At 43.5% G+C, this 20,299-nt stretch overlaps 1 protein-coding gene across 2 annotated transcripts in view; it reads left to right on the plus strand.

Moving 5' to 3' along the window:
* The window catches only part of map3k7cl (map3k7 C-terminal like), a 200,315-nt gene that overhangs the window by 141,988 nt on the left and 38,028 nt on the right, over nt 1-20,299 (plus strand). For both annotated transcript variants that reach the window (XM_041211600.1, XM_041211601.1), the window contains one exon: nt 18,891-19,006. In XM_041211600.1, the coding sequence (XP_041067534.1) occupies nt 18,891-19,006 (116 nt within the window). The remainder of the gene's footprint in view (nt 1-18,890; nt 19,007-20,299) is intronic.

Below are 20,299 nucleotides of genomic sequence, written 5' to 3' on the forward strand. Positions count from 1 at the left end.
TGATTTTTGCTTGTGCTACAACTGAAGCTGAGACATCAGCCACTAGACGCTGTATTATGGTTAGGTCTACAAGTGTGTCAATGACACCATTTCCATGCAGGGAAGGATGAGCTCCAAGCTCTCCACAAAGCCGTAAGCAAGACTGATACCAGACTTCTCCGTTCTCCTTGACATTGACTGCAAGTTTCTGGAAGGCTTGCCAATGCACCAAGTATTTAATTGTGGATACCCACTAGCCTTCTTCTAGAGTGTGGCATTAAAATCCTCATCAAAGTGCTTACCTGAGTCGTCTGTAGCTGAACCTATGTGTGACCTCACCCTCCCGGTAGCTGGCATCCACACTGCCTTTCCCCCTGCCTTGACTACAGCGAACTTATGCCCAGTGTCTCACCACATGATATCCTGGCTCAAAGCTATCCTCTAAATTATGCACAATGTCAGTATCTGAGCTGGTGGCTGTAAGTGTTAAATCAAGTGATGTTGTTTCTTCATCACCACCGTCTGGTTGCTTTTCCGACACTACCTGATCAGGTGACAGTTCTTTGGTATCTGAAAGAAGAAAGGCCCGATGTTGAGCTTGTGGTGAAGTAGGGAAAGTAAGAGATGTATGCTTACATTATGTGCAGCTTGTCAAAAAGAGAGTGTGAGATGAAGGAGAAGTGAGATGTGAGAAAGAAAATTAGGTATGAGTATACCATCATTTTCGATGGTTTTACTGTGCCACAGGCCATGACCTCAGTAATAACTGCTCCAGTGATGGTGGGCACCATCTACTCCATGGGAATTAGGACATGCAGCCATACTTGTCCCCTGCCAGTTAGCCACTCGACATCCACTTGTGCACCACCTTGTCTTGCAAGAGGGACGGCAGTGTGTTAGTGACCATGATGCAGTCTGTTTGGTTGAATAGCTGGCTGTGTGTACAAGCTGTGAGATATGGTTGTGCTAAGTGTATGAGGGCTAGTTGAAACAATGGTTGTTACATATGACCGAAACAGATTGTTGATAGGTGTGTGAGGCTGTAGTGGTGCAGTTGATTTGGATCTGGTATCTGAATATGTATTCATTGACTTTGACTGCTCGTATGATGTTTACGGCACTGCAACCAGATTCTCAAGGCTGATTCCAAGAATTGACCACCAAGGCTCTCTGGTCCCACCACCTTCTGAGAGTTTGGAGACTCTCCTGGTCCCCTGTGAATAGAACACATCTCTTGCTGCACCTCCTCGACTAAGGCCTCCAATGCAGTATGTTGTGCCATTCTTCACTTTTTTCCAGGTCAGAATCAGATATAAAATTACTTCCATTAGCTTTTCCAGCCTGAATGCACCTCCCCTTTATGTAGTGCAGGCTAGTTTTAACTCATGCTAGCCTCTCTCAGTTTTGTGCTCCCTGCTCAGGTGTACAGACCCTCAACAGCACAGTTAGCACTGGCTACATTAACTCATGCTAATTAGCAGGCAGTATGAAGTTAGCGATGGACAAATGAACAGAGGAAGGACTGAGAAGGAGGGTGAGTTGGAGTGGGTGAACTCAATGTCAAATCAGGTACAAAGAAAGACAAATAAAAAGAATGAAAGAAAATTTGGATCAAGAGAGAGAAGAAAGAGACAGAAAGAAACAGTAAGAAAAAAATTAAATTTAAAATTTGACATTTTTTAAAAACCCCCAACAATTCACAGTCTAAAGGAATGAGACTCCACACCTTTAATTGTTTACTTCCTGGGCCAGAAAGGTTACTCAAAATGATCACATCATTAAAAGAGTACTTAAACTGTTAATTACTAGATTTAACTTTCTGTGGTGAGTCTAATTGGCTATTAATGTGCCAGTGCCCTCATCGAAATGATGAGGAGTTTAAAGGTAAGATGCCATTTTTGTGAAGCTAATGATGGAGCAGTGCAAATCAGTGAACAACATGTAGCGAATCTATTCCTTTCCACGAGCTATTGACCAATTTGCACATTAACGATGGTGTGCTTTGTTCATAGGCCATTTTTAAGCAAATTCTGGGCCATTATGATTAAAGAAGATAGATAGGCACCTTGATTTGAAGTACAGAACTTCAGCACTCTATTCAAATAAAAATTAGTGAAAAAATTTTGAATGATTGTATAATATTATGAACTACGAGTGTAAGAATTTCTGAAGCCAATAAGCTGCTGTTAATATAACATCGAAAGCTGAAGACCCATTGGACAAAGGACAGAGTTTTATCATTTTCCTGAATCAATGGCAAAAGATGTAGAGGGCAACATAAAATTCACAAATTCCTAGATCACAAAGGCTTTTTCAGGCTGTTTCAGCATAACATTCTCTCAACATTTCTTTGTGGACGAAGATTTTTTTGGAAGGTTGTATTTTTCTTCTCATCGGTTGCAGGCCTGTAGGTAGCTAGTCAGACCTATCCATGACCTACAGATTCTCCCACAGAGTGTGCAAGTGAAGATGTAGTCCTTGGCCCAACCATCTTCAGCTGCTTCATCAATGACCTTCCTTCCATCATAAGGTCAGAAGTGGGGATGTTCACTGATGATTGCACAGTATTCAGCACCATTCATGATTCCTCAGATACTGAAGCAGTCCATGTCCAAATGCAGCAAGACCTGGACAAAATCCAGGCTTGGCCTGACAAGTGGCAAGTAACATTCATGCCACACAAGTGTCAAGCAATGACCATCTCCAACAAGAGAGAATCTAACCATCACCACTTGACATTCAATGGCATTATCATCACTGAATTCCCCCACTTTCAATATCCTAGGGGTTATTATTGACCAGAAACTGAACTGAACTGGCCATAATAAATACTGTGGCTACAAGAGCAGATCAGAGGCTAGGAATCCTGAGGCGAGTAACTCACCTCCTGATTCCCAAAGCCTGTCCACCATCTACATGGCACAAGTCAGGAATGTGATGGAATATTTGCCTAGATGAGTGCAGCTCCAACAACACTTAAGAAGCTTGACACCAACCAGGACAAAGCAGCCTGCTTGATTGGCAACCGATCCATAAACATTCACTCCCTCCACCACTGACACACAGTAGCAGCAGTGTGTACCATCTACAAGATGCACTCACCAAGACTCCTTAGACAGCACCTTCCAGCCCCATGACCACTACCATCTAGAAGGACAAAGGCAGCAGACACATGGGAACACCACCCAGAAATTCCCCTCCAAGCCACTCACCATCCTGACTTGAAAATATATCGCCGTTCCTTCACTGTCGCTGTTGTCAAAATCTTGGAACTCCTTTCCTAACAGCACTGTGGGTGTACCTACACCACATGGACTGCAGCAGTTCAAGAAGGCAGCTCACCACCATCTTCTCAAAGGCAATTGGGGATGGATAATAAATGCTGGCCTAGCCAGCGATACCCACATCCCATGAATGAATTAAAAAAAAGTTGTTGCTGGGGGCAATTGGATCTATACTTTTCCTCCAATGAGCCATGCTGGCTCTTTGCTCAGTCTCAAAGGTCCCTGTAGCAATCCCGATGTGGCATCTCCAGGCATCACGATCTATGGCCTGTGCTTCCCATTGGTGATTGTCGATTTGGCCCACAGAGTGACTTCTTCAAGAAGTCCTTGAAACATTTGCGTGGGGCTCCTTTGTTTCGTTTACCAGTGATCAGCTCTCCGTACAACACAACTGTCGCTCATCTGGGCAACGTGACCCACCCAACGTAGTTAGCTTTGCAGGAGAATGGCCTCGATGCTGGTGATGTTGGCTGTTTTCAGGACTTCAATGTTTGTGATGCAGATCTTAAAGATGCTGCAGAGGCACCGCTAATGGAAGCGCTTTGGAAGGCCTACATGATGGCAGTGCAGGACTCATAACTCAGTACCGTACAGAAGAGTGGTGAGGACTACGGCTTTGTACACTTTGAGTTTGGCCTGTGCTCTGAGGCTGTTATTGATCCACACTCATTTGTAGTGTCTGCCAAATGCACTGTTTGCTTTTGAAAGCCTATTGTCCACTTCCTTATCTATGATGTCATCAGGCGAGATGACGCTTCCAAATAGGTAAATTTCTTCACGGCATTCAGCTCAGTTCCCGTGATGACAATGTTTAGTGGTCTATATTCTTTTTGGGGTGCAGGCTGATGCAGGACTTCAGGTTTCTTTAAACTGATTTTTAATCTGAAGAATCAGAAAAACATTTTATACATTGCAGGCCTGACTGACCGTGGGCCAGGAAAGCGCAGTCATCAGCTAAAAGAAGTTCACGGATGAGTTTTTCTTGTTTCTCTGTGTGAGCCTGAAGACATCTGAGGTTGAAAAGTCCTCCATCAGTCGGAAGTGTACGTAAACTCCCTCCTCAAGGTCTTCCATTGCCTGCTGCAGCATCATAGAACCATAGAACTATAGAAAAGTTACAGCACAGAAGGAGGCCATTCGGCCCATCTTGTTCATGCTAGCCCGAGGACACCCAGGTGTCCTTTCTAATCCCACCTTCCTGCACCTGGCCCATAGCCCTGCAGCTTAGGTGCAGATCCAGGTACTTTTTAAAAGAGTTTAGAGTAACTGCCTCTGCCACCAACTTGGGCAGCGAATTCCAGACTCCCACTACCCTCTGCGTAAAATAGTTCTTCCTCATGTTCCCCCTACATCTTCTGCCACTTATCTTGAACCTATGTCCCCTGGTTCTAGAATTCTCCATCAAGGGAAACAATTTTATCCTGTCCACTCTATCTATTCCCCTCATCATTTTGTATGCCTCAATCAAGTCACTCTCAGCTTTCTTTGTTCTAAGGAAAATAACCCCAACCTATCCAATCTCTCCTGGTAGCTACACTTTTCTAACCCTGGCAACATTCGTGTAAGCCTCCTCTGCACTCTCTCCAGATCTATTACGTCCTTCCTGTAATGTGGTGACCAGAACTGCACACAATACTCCAGTTGTGGCCTCACCAGTGTTTTATACATTTCCAACATTATATCCTTACTTTTATATTCTATACCTCTGCCAGTGAAGGAGAGCATTCCATGTGCCTTCTTTACAACCTTGTCTATTTGAACTGCTGCCTTCAGGGACCTGTGTACTTGAACACCAAGATCTCTCACTTCATCTACCCCTCTGGGTATATTCCCATTTATTTTGTAATCCCTGTAACTGTTTGACCTCCCTAAATGTATGACCTCACACTTCTTCATGCTGAGGAAGATGGTGAATAAGGTTAGGGCCAGCACACATCCCTACTTCACACCATTGGAAATTTAGTAGAGACTCAAGAGATCATTGTAGTGCTTGACTTGTCCGTGCTGATTTTCATGAAACTGCTTCACCAGTTCAGGAACCTGGGTGGGCATCCAAATTTTCAAAGATTTTCCAAAGTCCATCTCTGCATACAGTGTCTAATACCTTGGTGAGGTCTATGAAAGCGAGGTACAGGATTTTGTTTTGCTTCCGACATTTTTCTTGTATTTGACCACAAATATTATGTCTGAGGTGCTTCTGTTTGCTCTGAAACTTCCATGATGGTAGGTACAAGCCTGTTCATAAGTATTCCAGCCAGGATCATCCTAGCAGTAGGAAGGAGGGTGATCCCTTGGTGCAATCTGACTTTTCTTCTTTGTTTTTGTACAAGGTGATGATAATGGCATCACGAAGATCCTTTGGAACCCTGCCCTGTTCCCAGCAGGGCCATGAAAAACTCATGGAGCTTGTTATATAGGGCAGAGCCATCATGTTTCAAGGCTTTGGGTGGAATTCCATCGACTCAGGGGGGGTTTCTTGCCCTTCATCTGGTTGATGGCGGTCGCTGTTTCATACAGGGTTGGGCTCTCATCCAGTTCTCCTTTGCCAGATTGTTATTGGATGTGGTTGATGGCAGACCATTCACTTTGTATCTGGCGCTAAAGAGTGTTTCAAAGCGTTCCAACCAGCAATCCAGGACTGACTTCTTGTCAGTATGTAGTCTCTTGCCATCGGTGCTCTTCAGAGGGTTTTAGGTTCGATATGCTGGTCCATAGACAGAGTTTAGTGCTTCATAGAAGCTTCTTACATCACCAATATCAGCATACAGTTGAGCTTTTTTCCTCAAGTGCGATCTACCAGTCATTTTGGATGCTCTTCAGCTTTTGTTGAAGGATGCTGCATACCTGATGGTATTGCTGTCTTCTTCTCTTGGCTGACCAGATGAGTCTGATGTGTTGACCTTTTTATTGCTAGCAGATCTTGGATTTCTGTCAGTTTAGTGAACAAAGTCCTGTTCCTCTTGGTGCTGGGCCCGATGTCCTCATTGGAAGTATCCAGTACTGCAGCTTTGATGTGTTCCCAGAGTGCTTGTGGAGTGGAATCAGCAGTGAGATCAGGGTGTTCCAGTTTGCTTTGTAAGGTCGCTTGATATCTATCTCTGCAAGTTGAAGTCTTGTAGGTTGCTAACTGGAAATTTATTTGATGGGCTGTCTCTAGGTCTATTCTACGGCTTAGGTTTGAAATAAAAGTTCAGCTTTGAGCAAATGAGCTAGTGGACAGTCAGCATTGGACATGGCTGTAGTATGTAGGACGTCCTTTAGGTTACACTGCCACATCAAGATGTAGTCTATCAGATGCCAGTGTTTAGATCAAAGATCCATCCTTGTAGTCTTGAAGCAATCTTTTTGTTGAAAGGTGTTGGTTAAGGACAGTTGCTTTTCCGCACAGAGTTCCTAGAGGAGATATCTGTTTTCATTGTAGTTTCCAACCCCATAGTTTCCGAACATTCCTTTCCATGCCTGGCTGTCACGGCCAACTCTGATGTTGAAATCGCCAAGGAAGACAATTTTACCCTTGGGAGGGGCATTCTGGATTAGCTCACGGAAATCAGCGTAGAACTTACCTTTGTCAGCTAGGTTAGCCTTCAGGGCTGGAGCGGAAACGCTGATGAAAGTTGCATGCTGCTGGTCTTGAAGGGGGGAGGCGCAGAGACGTTGTGCATTCGGAATGGCCAATTGACAGGCTTTAAAGTTTAGTAGCGATAGTCCTCTTCACCCTGAAGCTGACACTGAGGAGACATTATTATCCTTGAGGTCTACCTGACCAATTAAGGATATAGCCACTGTTGTGTTCTGTCAGGCTGCCTTGTTCTGAGAAGCAGACCTCACTCATGGCCACTATATTGATGTATAGTCTGGTTAGCTCAGCCACCAGGACTGAGAGTCACTGGGGGTGGCTGTTATCACCAGAGTCGGGCATCGTTCTCACGTTCCAGCAGGTTAGTTGCAGAATTTTTCTTCTTTTCCCAACTTTTGAAGCAAGGTTAGGAGTTCGCATTTTCTTCTCTGTCACAGTTTGGCCAAATTAAAAGAAGTCTGTTGACTGCTTCAAACCAGCTGGGTGGTGGGGAGATGAGCATTTATTTAGGTCACCTTTCCTAGGCTCCTCTCCAATTCAAGAGCAAGCAGTCCTGTCCTTCAAAAAGGCTGCTGGGTTGTTCAGGTTTTTCCCAGGTGATGATGTCGTCTCTAGGTCATCATCAAAACAAACAGTATTCTGAGCCGCCTGCATGCAGGATTGGAATTGTGGCTGCCAGTGTCATCTTACACCTGCCATTTTTGCCACTTTCTCATCACTATAGGACTTGCTTGTTGAGTTGCAGTTGGGGTTGACATTTTTTTCCTTCCTGCCTGCGCAGTTTAGCCTAAAGGTGGAGTACAGTTTGCACTGAATGACCCCACCCTTTAAGCATGGAGCTCACATGTCATGGCCCAGTGAACTAGGGCAATGACAGTGAGGTCTCCAAGCATTAGGTTTGGATTCAGAGTTTCCCTCTCCTAGGTGGGTTGCAAACCAAGGCTTGAAGGGACCTTCCTTCCCTTGCTATTTTATCTGTAGCTGGTATACCAACAACCATAGTCCACGCAATATAGACACGCTTTTAGTCCAGAACATGGTGGTCATTTGAGTGCATGGAATCCTTCCTCCCTGGCCATTATCTTTGTCAAAGAAGACATCCACCAGGTAGTGTCATGTTCATCAGTTCTCCCCTCATTAAGCTTTGCCTGTCAGCTGAGATGGTGTGCCAGAGTGTCGCACTGGGAGCCAGCTGTGAGAGTTGGGTATAGATGAGGACCAGTGATTCCAGTCCATCCTACAAGTAGGATGCAGCTGACTGAAAATACAAGGGTACTACCTCTATCTGAACACCCCATACACCCCAGCATTAACATGGACAAATATCTTATACTTCTTAAGAAAATGCAGTTGAAGCTTACTAAGGCAACAATAAGGACCAACTTGTGATGTTTGGTTACAAAACGTTTCAAAGCGATCAAATTATTTTTGATAAAATATTATCTACAAATGGATAAAGGCACTAAAGACTTCCAAAATCCAATTTATTTGGGACCCACTTAAAGTTCACTTGATGGTTTCCAAAATCCTGGAGTGAAGCCCCCCAGTCTCCTGCCACATTGACCTTCTTCAGCTTGGCTACTTAGACCAATATTTTGGTTGACATTATTCTTCTGCTCCATTTGCTGCATCCCATCCCAGCAAGGTTAGATGTTCTCTATCCGCACTTGCAACCTATGGCCACTATTTTGACTTTCCGTCCAGTATAGTAGCCTCCTCCTCCTCTCCCTTGTCCCACCTCCTCTCCTTCACTATCTGCTTTCCCTCCCCTCCCACTTTCCCTGCTTCCCTCCCCCCCCCCCCCCCCCACAACCCCCTTCCTGCCTCTTCTGCCAACCTCCTCCCCACTTCTCCTATCTTTGCCTCCATTCTGGTCAGACTTAGCTACCTACTATCACAATTTAGAGCATTGCAGTCACTTACTTGGAGCTTCAATTTAACTCTGGCACCCTCTCTAAGTCCCTTTGATTCTAGCCTTTCCTGGACCTCTCTCTCTAATCCCGCTCTATCTCTCCCTTTATCCCCTTCCCCCAACATCATACCAACATCCACACCCACCATTCTTATCAGGACCTCTAACTGTGTCCCACCTTCCATCTCTCCTCTTCATCTCAGATTCCAACTAAAAAAATTCCCAGTTAAAACATGATGCTAATTCATAATAAAAATCTTATTAAATTCCAATATAATCTACGTTCCTGACATTTGTATGTATCCCATACTGAATCTTTTCGGATATTACCAGGGGTTTGTCACAATGACTATAACAGTATCAGCATGCCAGAAACCAAAATTAGTATTGAAACCGAGGAGTATTCTTTCATTCATTCCAAGAATTAGATTGACTGTTAATATTGTATTACATGCAAAATAACAATTTAATGCAACTATTGTTATCATTGAGTCAACTGCAAAAAGCTACTTCCTGTCACTCCTGACACATTCATAACCATGACTCATCTATGCAGGATGGAAACAAGGACTAGAAATAGCATAGCCCTGAATAACTTTAGAAGCATAAAAATTGAGCTGACTGATAGCTGGATACAGTAAGGTTATTCAAAATGTACCTCACTCAACATTGACTTATCCAGTATAAGTGAAGTAAAGAATTAAAAAGCTATGTGACAGAACAAGATAACAAAATTATCCTCCATCCCTGCCTGTCCCTCTGTCCCTATCCCGTCTTCCAATCCCAGCCCCAGCCTTGTATTCACCATACCCCCTGTCCTTCCCCTCTCCGAAGCTGAATGTTCAGTGCTCAGCAAAGGACTTAGTTTCATACCCTTACACCCTCATCTCAATGAATTTCGGGCTCGGCACGATGCTGAACTCTTCTTCCACCGTCTTCGTCTCTGTGCTCACTTCTTTGAGCAGGAGTCCTCTCCCCATTCAACGGATCCTCCAAAATTCTCCCCCCACCTGGACCCCTCCCTCTGGATTCTTACCTTCTCTCGATCTTTTCATTGAGAACTGTCAGCGTGATATTAGTCGTCTCAATTTCTCTGCCTCTCACCCACTCTAACCTGTCTCTCTCTGAACTTGCCACATTCAGTTCTCTCAGGTCCAACCCTGACATTGTCATCAAACCCGCTGACAAGGGTGGTGCTGTTGTTGTCTGGCACACTGACCTCTACCTCGCAGAGGCTGAGCGTCAACTCGCAGACACTTCCTCCTACCTCCCCCCTGGACCATGACCCTACCACTGAACATCAAGCCATTGTCTCCAGGACTGTTGCTGACCTCATCTCCTCTGGAGATCTTCCTTCCACAGCTTCCAACCTGATAGTTGCCCAATCTCGTACGGTCCGCTTCTACCTCCTACCCAAAATTCACAAACAGGACTGTCCTGGCAGACCGATCATGTCAGCATGCTCCTGTCCCACGGAACGCATATCTTGCTATCTTGACTCCATTCTCTCTCCTCTTGTCCAGTCCCTTCCCACCTACATCCGTGATTCCTCTGACATCCTACATCATATCAACAATTTTCAGTTCCCTGGCCCCAACCGCCTCCTCTTCACCATGGACGTCCAATCCCTCTACACCTCCATTCCCCACCAGGATGGTCTGATGGCTCTCCGCTTCTTCCTCGGACAGAAGCCCGAACAATCCCCATCCACCACTACTCTCCTCCATCTGGCTGAACTTGTTCTCACACTGAACAATTTCTCCTTAAACTCCTCTCACTTCCCCCAAATAAAAGATGTAGTTATGGGTACCCATATGGGCCCCAGCTACGCCTGTCTCTTTATGGGGTATGTGGAATATTCCTTGTTCCAGTCCTACTCCGGCCCCCTCCCACAAGTCTTTCTCCGGTACATCGATGATTACTTCGGTGCTGCTTCATGCTCTTGTCGGGACCTGGAAAAATTTATTAATTTTGCTTCCAATTTCCACCCCTCCATCATTTTCACATGGTCCATCTCTGACACTTCCCTTCCCTTCCTTGACCTCTCTGTCTCAATTTCTGGTGATAGACTGTCCACCAATATCCATTACAAGCCTACCGACTCCCACACTACCTCGACTACAGCTCCTCACACCCTGCTTCCTGTAAGGAGTCCATCCCATTCTCTCAGTTCCTTTGCCTCCGTCGCATCTGTTCTGATGATGCCACTTTCAAAAACAGTTCCTCTGACATGTTCTCCTCCTTCCTTAACCGAGGTTTTCCACCCACGGTGGTTGACAGGGCCCTCAACCGTGTCCGGCCCATCTCCCACTCATCCGCCCTCACACATTCTTCTCCCTCCCAGAAACAAGATAGGGTCCCCCTTGTCCTCACTTATCACCCCACCAGCCTCCACATTCAAAGGATCATCCTCCGCCATTTCTGCCTACTCCAGCATGATGCCACCACCAAACACATCTTCCCTTCACCACCCCCCCCCCGGCAACATTCCGCAGAGATTGTTCCCTCCTGGACACCCTGGTCCACTCCTCCATCACCCCCTATACCTCAATCCCCTCCCACGGCACCTTCCCATGCAACCGCAGAAGGTGCAAAACCTGCCCCTTTACTTCCCCTCTCCTCACTGTCCAAGGGCCCAAACACTCCTTTCAAGTGAAGCAGTATTTCACTTGCACTTCCCTCAATTTAGTCTACTGCATTCATTGCTCCCAATGCGGTTTCCTCTACATTGGAGAGACCAAACGCAGACTGGGTGACCGCTTTGCAGAACACCTTCGGTCTGTCTGCAAGCATTACCCAGACCTCCCTGTCGCTTGCCATTTCAACACTCCACCCTGCTCTCATGCCAATCCTTGGCTTGCTGCATTGCTCCAGTGAAGCTCAAGCAAACTGGAGGAACAACACCCCATCTTCCGACTAGGCACTTTACAGCCTTCCGGACTGAATATTGAGTTCAACAATTTTAGATCATGAACTCTGTCCTCCATCCCCACCCCCTTTCCGATTCCCCCCCCCGCTTTTTTTCCAATAATTTATATAGATTTTTCTTTTCCCACCTACTTCCTTTATTTTTAAATGTATTTCCATCCATTGTTTTATCTCTACCTTTTAGCCTTTTTTGATTCCTTCCTTCAACCCACCGCCCCCCCCCCCACCCCCCACTAGACCTATCTGTACCTTGCTTGTCCTGTTTTCTACCCTTAATTAGCACATTCCTCAGATGATATCACCACCTTCAACACCTCTTTGTCCTTTTGTCATTTGGTTATCTCCACCTATCACTGGCCCTCTATCCAGCTCTACTTGTCCCCCCCCCCATTAAACTAGCTTATATTTCACCTCTTTTCTATTTTTACTTAGTTCTGTTGAAGGGTCATTCGGACTCGAAACGTTAACTGTGCTCCTCTCCGTAGATGCTGCCAGACCTGCTGAGTTTTACCAGGTATTTTTGTTTTTGTTTTTAACAAGATTATTTAATAAGTATAAAGCCTACACAGTATGTGTCTGACAATACTTGAACCATTACATTCTGGACTCTCTTCCTAATGTTTTTCAGTCACGTTTCAGGCAGACCTGCATTTTTTTAATGCATTCATATGACGTGGGAGTCATTGGCAAGGCCAGCATTTTATTGTCAATCCCTAATTGCCCTTAAGAAGGCGCTGTTGAGCTGCTTCTTGAATCTCTGCAGTCTGTGGGGTGCAGGTACATCCAGGGTGCTATTAGGTGGGAGGTCCAGAATTTTGACCCAGTGACGATGATGATCCAGGTCAGGATGGTGAGTGACTTGGAGGGGGATTTGAAGGTGATGATATTCTAATGTGCCTTTTTGCTCATGTTCTTCTAGGTGGTATAGGTGATAGGTTTGGAAGGTGCTGCCAAAGCAATCTCAGCGAGTTGCTGCAGTGCATCTTGTAGCTGGTACATGCTGTGGCCATGGTGCACTTGTGGTGGAGGGAGTGAATATTTAAAGTGGTGAGTGGGATTCCCATCAAGCAGGCTGCTTTGTCCTGGATGGTGTTGATCTTCTTAAGCGTTGAATGTCAAGGGTGGTGTTTTGACTCTCTCTCTTGTTGGAAATGGTCATTGCCTGGCACTTTTGTGGCGCTGATGTTACTTGCCAGTTAACAGCCCAAGCCTGAACCTTGTCCACGTCTTGCTGCATGTGGACACGGACTGCTGCATTATCTGAGGAGCTGTGAGTGAAACTGGGCAGTGTATAACCATGAGTGAACCTCCCATTTCCGACCTTTTGTTGGAGAGAAGGTAATCGATGAATCAGTTGAAGATGGTAAGGCCCATGACACTGCCCTGCAGAACTCCACCAGTGATCTCCTAGGACTGAGATGATCGGCCTCCACAATCCCAACCACTTTCCTTTGTGTTGGGTATGACTTCAACCAGTGGAGAGTTTTCCTCTCATTCCCATTGACTTCAATTTTACTAGGTTTCCTTGGTACCACACTCAGTCAATTTCTGACTTGATGTCAAGGGCAGTCACTGTGGGCTGGAACCAGACTGGCTAAGCATAACAGATTTCCTGCCCTAAAGCACATTAGTGAACTAGATTGGTTTTTATGACCATCCAATAGTTTCATGGTTCCCATTAATGATACTAGCTTGCTTTTGAAATTCCAGATTGATTTAATTAGCTGAATTTAAATTCCAGCAACTGCCATGGTGAGATTTGAACTCGTGTCTTCAGATCATTGGTCCAGGTCTCTGGAAAACTAGTTTTGTAACATGAGCACTATGCTACCATACCCTTTTAATGTCTTTTAAGAACTGAAATGGGAATATGTTAGTGTGTCACATGGCAATTACCCCTTGGTATTTGGCCTGAGATTTTATGATTTCCCAACAAGTTCTGCTCTTTGAAAGGCATAAAACCACCCTTCTGCAAGACTTTCATTCAAGCTAAAAGTAATAAATCAACTTTAATTATTTCCAAGAAAAATTATTCCACAGAAGCAAATTAATACAATGTACCCAGCAGTATGAAACTGTTTTGAAAAATAATATTTTAACTGTATTTTTTTTAGAATATTTTAACTGAATCTCTGGTGAATAAGGTATGGCCTGCCCACTTTAATTTTTCTGCTGCTCATCACATGGAAGCAAACAGATAAAGTGAGATTAGGGACCCAGGAAAATCTTATAGTTCTTTAACATTTCTTCTGGATTCTTCTGGAAGCCACAGATATTTGCAGTGCAGCACCATATCATGGCGACCTAGACCTTTGCGTGAATCAGTATTCACTGAACTTATAAACTCAGCAACTCACACAGTTGAGTTCAGTTTTAATAACACCATGTGTGCCCAAATAGATGATGTTGCTATGGGATCCCTTCTAAGCCCAGCTTTTACAAACGTCTTTGTTGGGCTCCATGAGAAACATGTCTTCAATGCAATGACACCTAACCTCCTATCTCTTGCATATTTACAATATGTAGTTGATATATTTGCTATATTTAAATCTGCAGCTGCATGTAACAATTTCCTTATATGTTTTAATGGGCTCCATCCTGCGCTCAAATTTACTTTTGAAATGGAGTAGTCAAAAATACTCCCCTTCCTTGACGTACCAGTTGAGCAATCTGCCAGGGGATTCTCTACCATGGTGTACCACAAAGCTACCTTCACTGGTCAATATACGCATTAGGATTCTTACAGTTCCACACACTATAAGATTATCAGCAGCCATGTAATTAGGGCCCGAGCTATTTGAACACCATGCAAGCTTGATGCTGAAATAGGGCACATCAAAGGCATCCTGCAGGATAATAGCTACCCTGATGAGATCAGTTCGCACTATATATCATGCAAACTCATGAACAGGCCCAAGGCCTGAAAAGTGCCCAGTTTATCTCAAATTAGCCTGGAAGGGTAAGGTATCTCAAAAATTTGAGCAACAGATAAAGCTAGCTGTTTCACGCTGCTACTGTGCAGTAGCAATGCAAGTGGTATTCCCCACTAACAGAATGCTGCCATCAAGCCAAAAATACATTCTGCCTTTTACACAAATGAATAATGTGGTATATGAATTTCAGTGCCAGTGTGATGCTAGGTATGTAGGCCGTACGTCCCAAGGACTGGTAGATCATATCAAACAGCATGTCCCAGCCGCTGTTCACAATGGGCAGGGTACAAACCCTACCCAACCAGCCTGTGCTTGCAAAGTTCAAAACACAATGTCCAACATTAGATGTGATTCTGTGACTGGACAACATTTGCTAAATAATCTTAAATGTGCTAAGAATTACACTGACAACCAATTTAGGATCGTCAGTCAGGCTCGCAATGTGGCACTTATGCGTGTATTGGAAGCTTTATATATTAATACTTAGGGCCCTGTTCTTTACAGACAGAAAGAACATGTAGATACACTGCGCCTGTTTCAGCCAAACAAAATAAATGACAGCCATTCGTTGGCTCATTTCTCAGGATAATGCCTTGACCAATCAGGGTCATGCTGCCTGGTTTAAATTTCAAACAATGTTTGGCAGTTAACTGACAGTTACAATCAGTGGCGCATTCTTCATGACAACGCCACTTGCCAACCAATCAGCACTCTCTTCACATACAGTATAAATTGTTTTCTTCCCCACCTTATATTGGTATTGTTGCAAAATCCTGATGATAATCTTTCAGTCTTCCCTAGACTCAGGGGTGGTGCCAAAGGACTGGAGAATTGTAAACATTACGCCCTTGTTCAAAAATGGATGTAAGGAGAAGCCAGCAATTACAGACCAGTCAGTTTGGCTTCAGTGGTGGGCAAGATTCTAGAAACAGGTATTTGGGATAGAATTGGTAGTCACATGGCAAACTATGGGTTGCTAAAGAAGATCCGGCGTGGATTTCTAAAAGGGAAATCATGTTTAACTAACTTTCTGGAGTTTTTTGAAGAGGTAACAGAAAAGGTCGAATGAGGGCAATGCTGTTGATGTGGTGTACATGGACTTTCAAAAGGCATTTGACACAGTGCCACACAACAGACTTGTGAGAAAAGTTATTGCTCATAGAATAAATGGGAGAGTAGCAATGTAGATACAAAATTGGCTGAAAAATAGGAAGCATAGAGTAATGGTCAATCAATATTTTTCGGGCTAGTTGAAGGATTGTAGTAGAGTTCCCCAGGGGTTGGAATTTGGACTCTTGTTTTTCCTAATATATATTAATGATCTAGATCTTGGTGTGCAGGGGACAATTTCAAAGCTTGCGGGTGATACAAAGCTTGGGAGTGTTATGAACTGAGGAGGATGTGTGGAACATCAAGAGGACATAGACAAGTTGGCGGAGTGGGCAGATAGGCGGCAGATGAAGTTCAATGCGGAGAAGTGTGAGGTGATGCATTTTGGTAAAAAGAACATGGACAGACAATATAAAATAAGGGGTGAAATTTTGAAGGGTGTGCAGGAGCAGAAAGACTTGGGTATATATGTGCATAGATCATTGAAAGTGGCAAAACAGGTGGAGAGAGCAGTTAGTAAAGCATATAGTATACTGGGCTTTATTAATAGGGGTATAGAGTACAAGAACAAGGAGGTTGTGCTGAATTTATATGAGATACTCATTAGACCTCAGCTGGAATATTGTGTACAGTTCTGGGCACCACATTATAGGAAGGATGTGAACACATCGGAGAGCGTGTAGGAGAGGTTTACAAGAATAGTTCCAGGGATGAGAAACTTCAGCTATGAGGATAGATTGGAGAGGTCGGGACTGTTCTCCTTGGAGATAAGGCTAAGAAGAGATTTGATAGAGATGTTCAAAATCATGAGGGGGCTGGACAGAATAGATAGGGAGAAGCTGTTCCTGCTTGTAAAACGATCAAGAACAAGAAAGCTCAAATTTAAAGTGATTTGCAAAAGAATCAAATGTGATGTGAAAAAAAGCTCTTCGGGTTCGGATCTGGAATGCACTGCCTGGAAGTGTGGTGGAGGCAGGTTCAATCGAGGCATTAAAGAGGGTATTAGATGATTATTTGAATAGAAGCAATGCGTGAGGGTAAGGGGAAAAGGCAGAGCAATGGCACTAGGTCATAATACTCGTTTGGAGAGCTGGAGCAGAACATGATGGGCCGAATGGCCTCCTTCTGTGCCATTAAAATTCTGTGATTCAGTGAATGCAAGAAGAAAAGCTTAGACATGTCTCTTTTTTCAGCAATACTCATCTTCTGGTTTTCCTCAGGCAGATTATTTTCGATACTCAAAATAATCGCGATATTTATTAATTTGACTACCAGAACAGTTTTGGCGGGAATAGCATGCTCTTCCCTATCTTTTGAGTACCTTATTCATGATGTAGTATTACACAGATACAGGCCATTTGGCTCAGTCTGTCTGTGCTGTTCCTTATCCTAGACATGAACAGGTTCTCATTTGCTTTCATACCCCTTTCAGCCACATGGCTGATCGATTTCTAAATGTTTACTGCTTCAATCGCTCTCTTCACGAAACTGTTGTCCTGCACTGTGTCCTTAATTTCTTAATTTAACTATATATTCTATGTTCTTACATTCCAGATCCCTCAAGCACTGGAAATATTCCATTTCTATGTATTCAATTCCATCCCCTTATAATTTTAAATATCTCTATCAAACCATGCTCTAATTTTCTCTGTTCTAATGAAAACCTAACCAAAGCCTTAGGTAATGCATATTGGAATTTCAACTGGTGTGAAGCTCTTTTGGGTGGCGTAACATTCAAATATAAAAAGTGTTATATTTTCTTTAAGTTGATTAACATTCAACGACTTTCAATTAATTTATGGACTCAGGCAGCAATATTACTGTGGAGAGCCAACTCAGCTATATGTCACTCATAGAAATATGATTTTCTCCAGCCCGTTTAGCATTCTGTCTGCCCTAGATATCTAGATAAAGGAAATCTTTTTTTTTTAAGGTCTACCTCTTTCTAAAGTCCCAACAGCAAAAAAAAAGTAATTTTATTGTCAGAGGCTTAGCAGACCTCAGATTTCACCAGAGGGGCATGATTTGACAGCAGATTAAATAACATGGAGCGGGTGTTTTGTGAAATTTCTGGATTTGATATGACATTTTATGGAACGGTATATTGTGAGACAGGCAGTTTGTGACAAACAAAAACAGATGGGAAGAAGTAAAACTTGGTACAGTTTTTAATTAGTGTGAGATATGCTAATGGAAATCACAGCCAGGCATTATAGTTTGCCAGGATGATACTCAGAACATCCTGAACCTTCAATTATCATGTCAAGCTGATTATCTTTGTGCAACTTGCGATAATCCATTAGAGGCAAAATGCTAAATTTCCAGTAAAAAAAACCCACAGAATGAGTTTGAATTAATATGATTTGTTGGTTGTTTCGAAGTAGGCATTTAGAAGAACTGCAATATCTGGTGCATGAGAAAATGGGAATTGGGAGGCTTAGAGATGTTTTCCTATTAATACAATAGGTCAAATAGAACCTGACCTTAACCTACTGGAACATGCTCAGTTTATAGTTGCTACTCTAAAGAATATATTTGTTTCTTTCCCATGTATTTTTGAGCCATTCTTCTTTGTGTTGTATTTATTTACTCCTGGTTTCTTTCCTTCAGGTTGCTTTGAGTCCACCAAGAGTTGTCAGGGACTTGTTCTGAGACCTCTTCCAATGCCACTCTGTAGTCAGTTGTACCTAAGATGACTATCTCTCTGACTTTGTTTTCCTTCCCACCTATTGGGAATGATTCTGCCCTGTGTTTGGTTCCTTGTTGTGATTTTGGGACCAAACAGCATGTTGGCGACCCAAACTACTGCACTGTTATGCTGCTGCACTTACTTCATTGTTCCTCTTCCCTGCTTAGGAACCCTTTCCTGCTCCATGTACCATTTTCCAACCGAGAGAGGTGGCAGATGACCTGTTTTGATTGGGAGATGCACTGGAGCTGTTTAGGCTGATATTCCTTAGTTTTCCCAATTTTCTTTCCTGGACGGCTTAAATTAAAATGAGAACTTTCAAATAGTGAACCGGAGCAGTGAACCTACACCCTACTATTTCATGGCAGAGTGCATTAGTGCAGAAATATGCTGCACCAGCATGATATGATTTATAACTTAACTATAACTTGAGAAGTGCATCATCCATATCAGGGTTTTGAACTCTTTTGTTTGTTAGCCTCTGCAGCCATGCCTCAACTCCAAGGAGTCTATATTGGTGTTTCAGCAGCACTGCAGGATAGCTGAGGAGTACCACAAAGTGCGGAAAGAAATCGCACTGCTACAAGAACGAAAGTAAGTGAAGTTCCACAATGGCATGTTGATGCTTTGTACAAAATCATATATGCATGTATTTCATTGAGGATAGCTTCTGCTTGGATCTGAGCAACTAGAAAACATTGCTTTACACCACTGACCACTTAATTCTATGTTTAATTTACACAAATGTAAAGCAATCATTTAAAAATTGCTTTAAAACTTAGATTGGGTGACAATAAAAGTGATTTAGGCTAACCTGTGGCTCAATGGGTTGTATGGTGTGGTGCTGAGCCATACAGAAGAGGGAAGTCTCAGGTTTAATCCCTGATCTGCGCTAATTTTCAGTCAGAGAGGCATCAAGGGCACAGGAACTGAATTCACCATCCCTTGACTGGAGGAAGAAATCAGCCAAAGTTCCTGTGTCTGATACTTTTCAGAAAGCGTCAGTGAAAAGTAATGTGTGGACACGGAGTGATTGCAGAACCAAGTTTAGATCTAATATTCCTGTTGTGCTAACAGCCATAAGGTATCAAAAGGCAACTAGCCCCCATGGAACCATACTTCAGCATCAGTCACCATTTTCTGAAATGGAAGGGTACGATAAGGGAAGAGAAATAAGGACTTTTCTTTCCTCAGTATCTGAATGTTGCATGTTCATTTGTCCAGTTATGAAAGTAGAATCTGCTTCAATCGTTCCATTTTGTGGAATGAGTATCACATGAAGTCTGATCTACAAACTTGAGAGTGAGCATCAGATTAGCACACAACTGACTGTGGTAAAGTACTCAGTATGGCAGTTCCAAGTAGCACGTTTGCTGATGTTTCCTTTACTGACAAATATCTTTTGTAAATAGGAAAATACAAATAGCATTTTCATCAAAATGTTGTTATGACCATCTCTCTTAATTGCCACATTTCTCTGCTCTGCACTTTGACTCCTTGCCGTGAATATTGGCCATACTTCAACATCTCACCAAGTACCTGCTATGTCCAGTGTGTCAAAACAAAGATAAAAGCCTGGATTTTGCATTGAGGATAACAGTGCAAATAAAGCACTCATCCTTTTTGTGGTGCAAACCGGACAGTCACTTCTGCAGTGTGCACAAGAACAGTCAAGTGTGGAAATACAGAAGTTGCAATCTGAATTATCCTGCTGCTCTACAGGGTGCACTAAAACAGTACCTTCCCAGTAGACAGGGCACTGAAATCAATGTAAGTGCATGAAGTTTCTGCACTTACCCATCTGCTACCCACTAAACATGGCAAAAAAAGTTAGGGCTGGTACATTCAGGCATAAATGAATTTTTATCAGCATGACCAATCAATTAT

This window comes from Carcharodon carcharias, chromosome 18, assembly GCF_017639515.1.
Source record: "Carcharodon carcharias isolate sCarCar2 chromosome 18, sCarCar2.pri, whole genome shotgun sequence".
Taxonomy (NCBI): Eukaryota; Metazoa; Chordata; class Chondrichthyes; order Lamniformes; family Lamnidae; genus Carcharodon; species Carcharodon carcharias.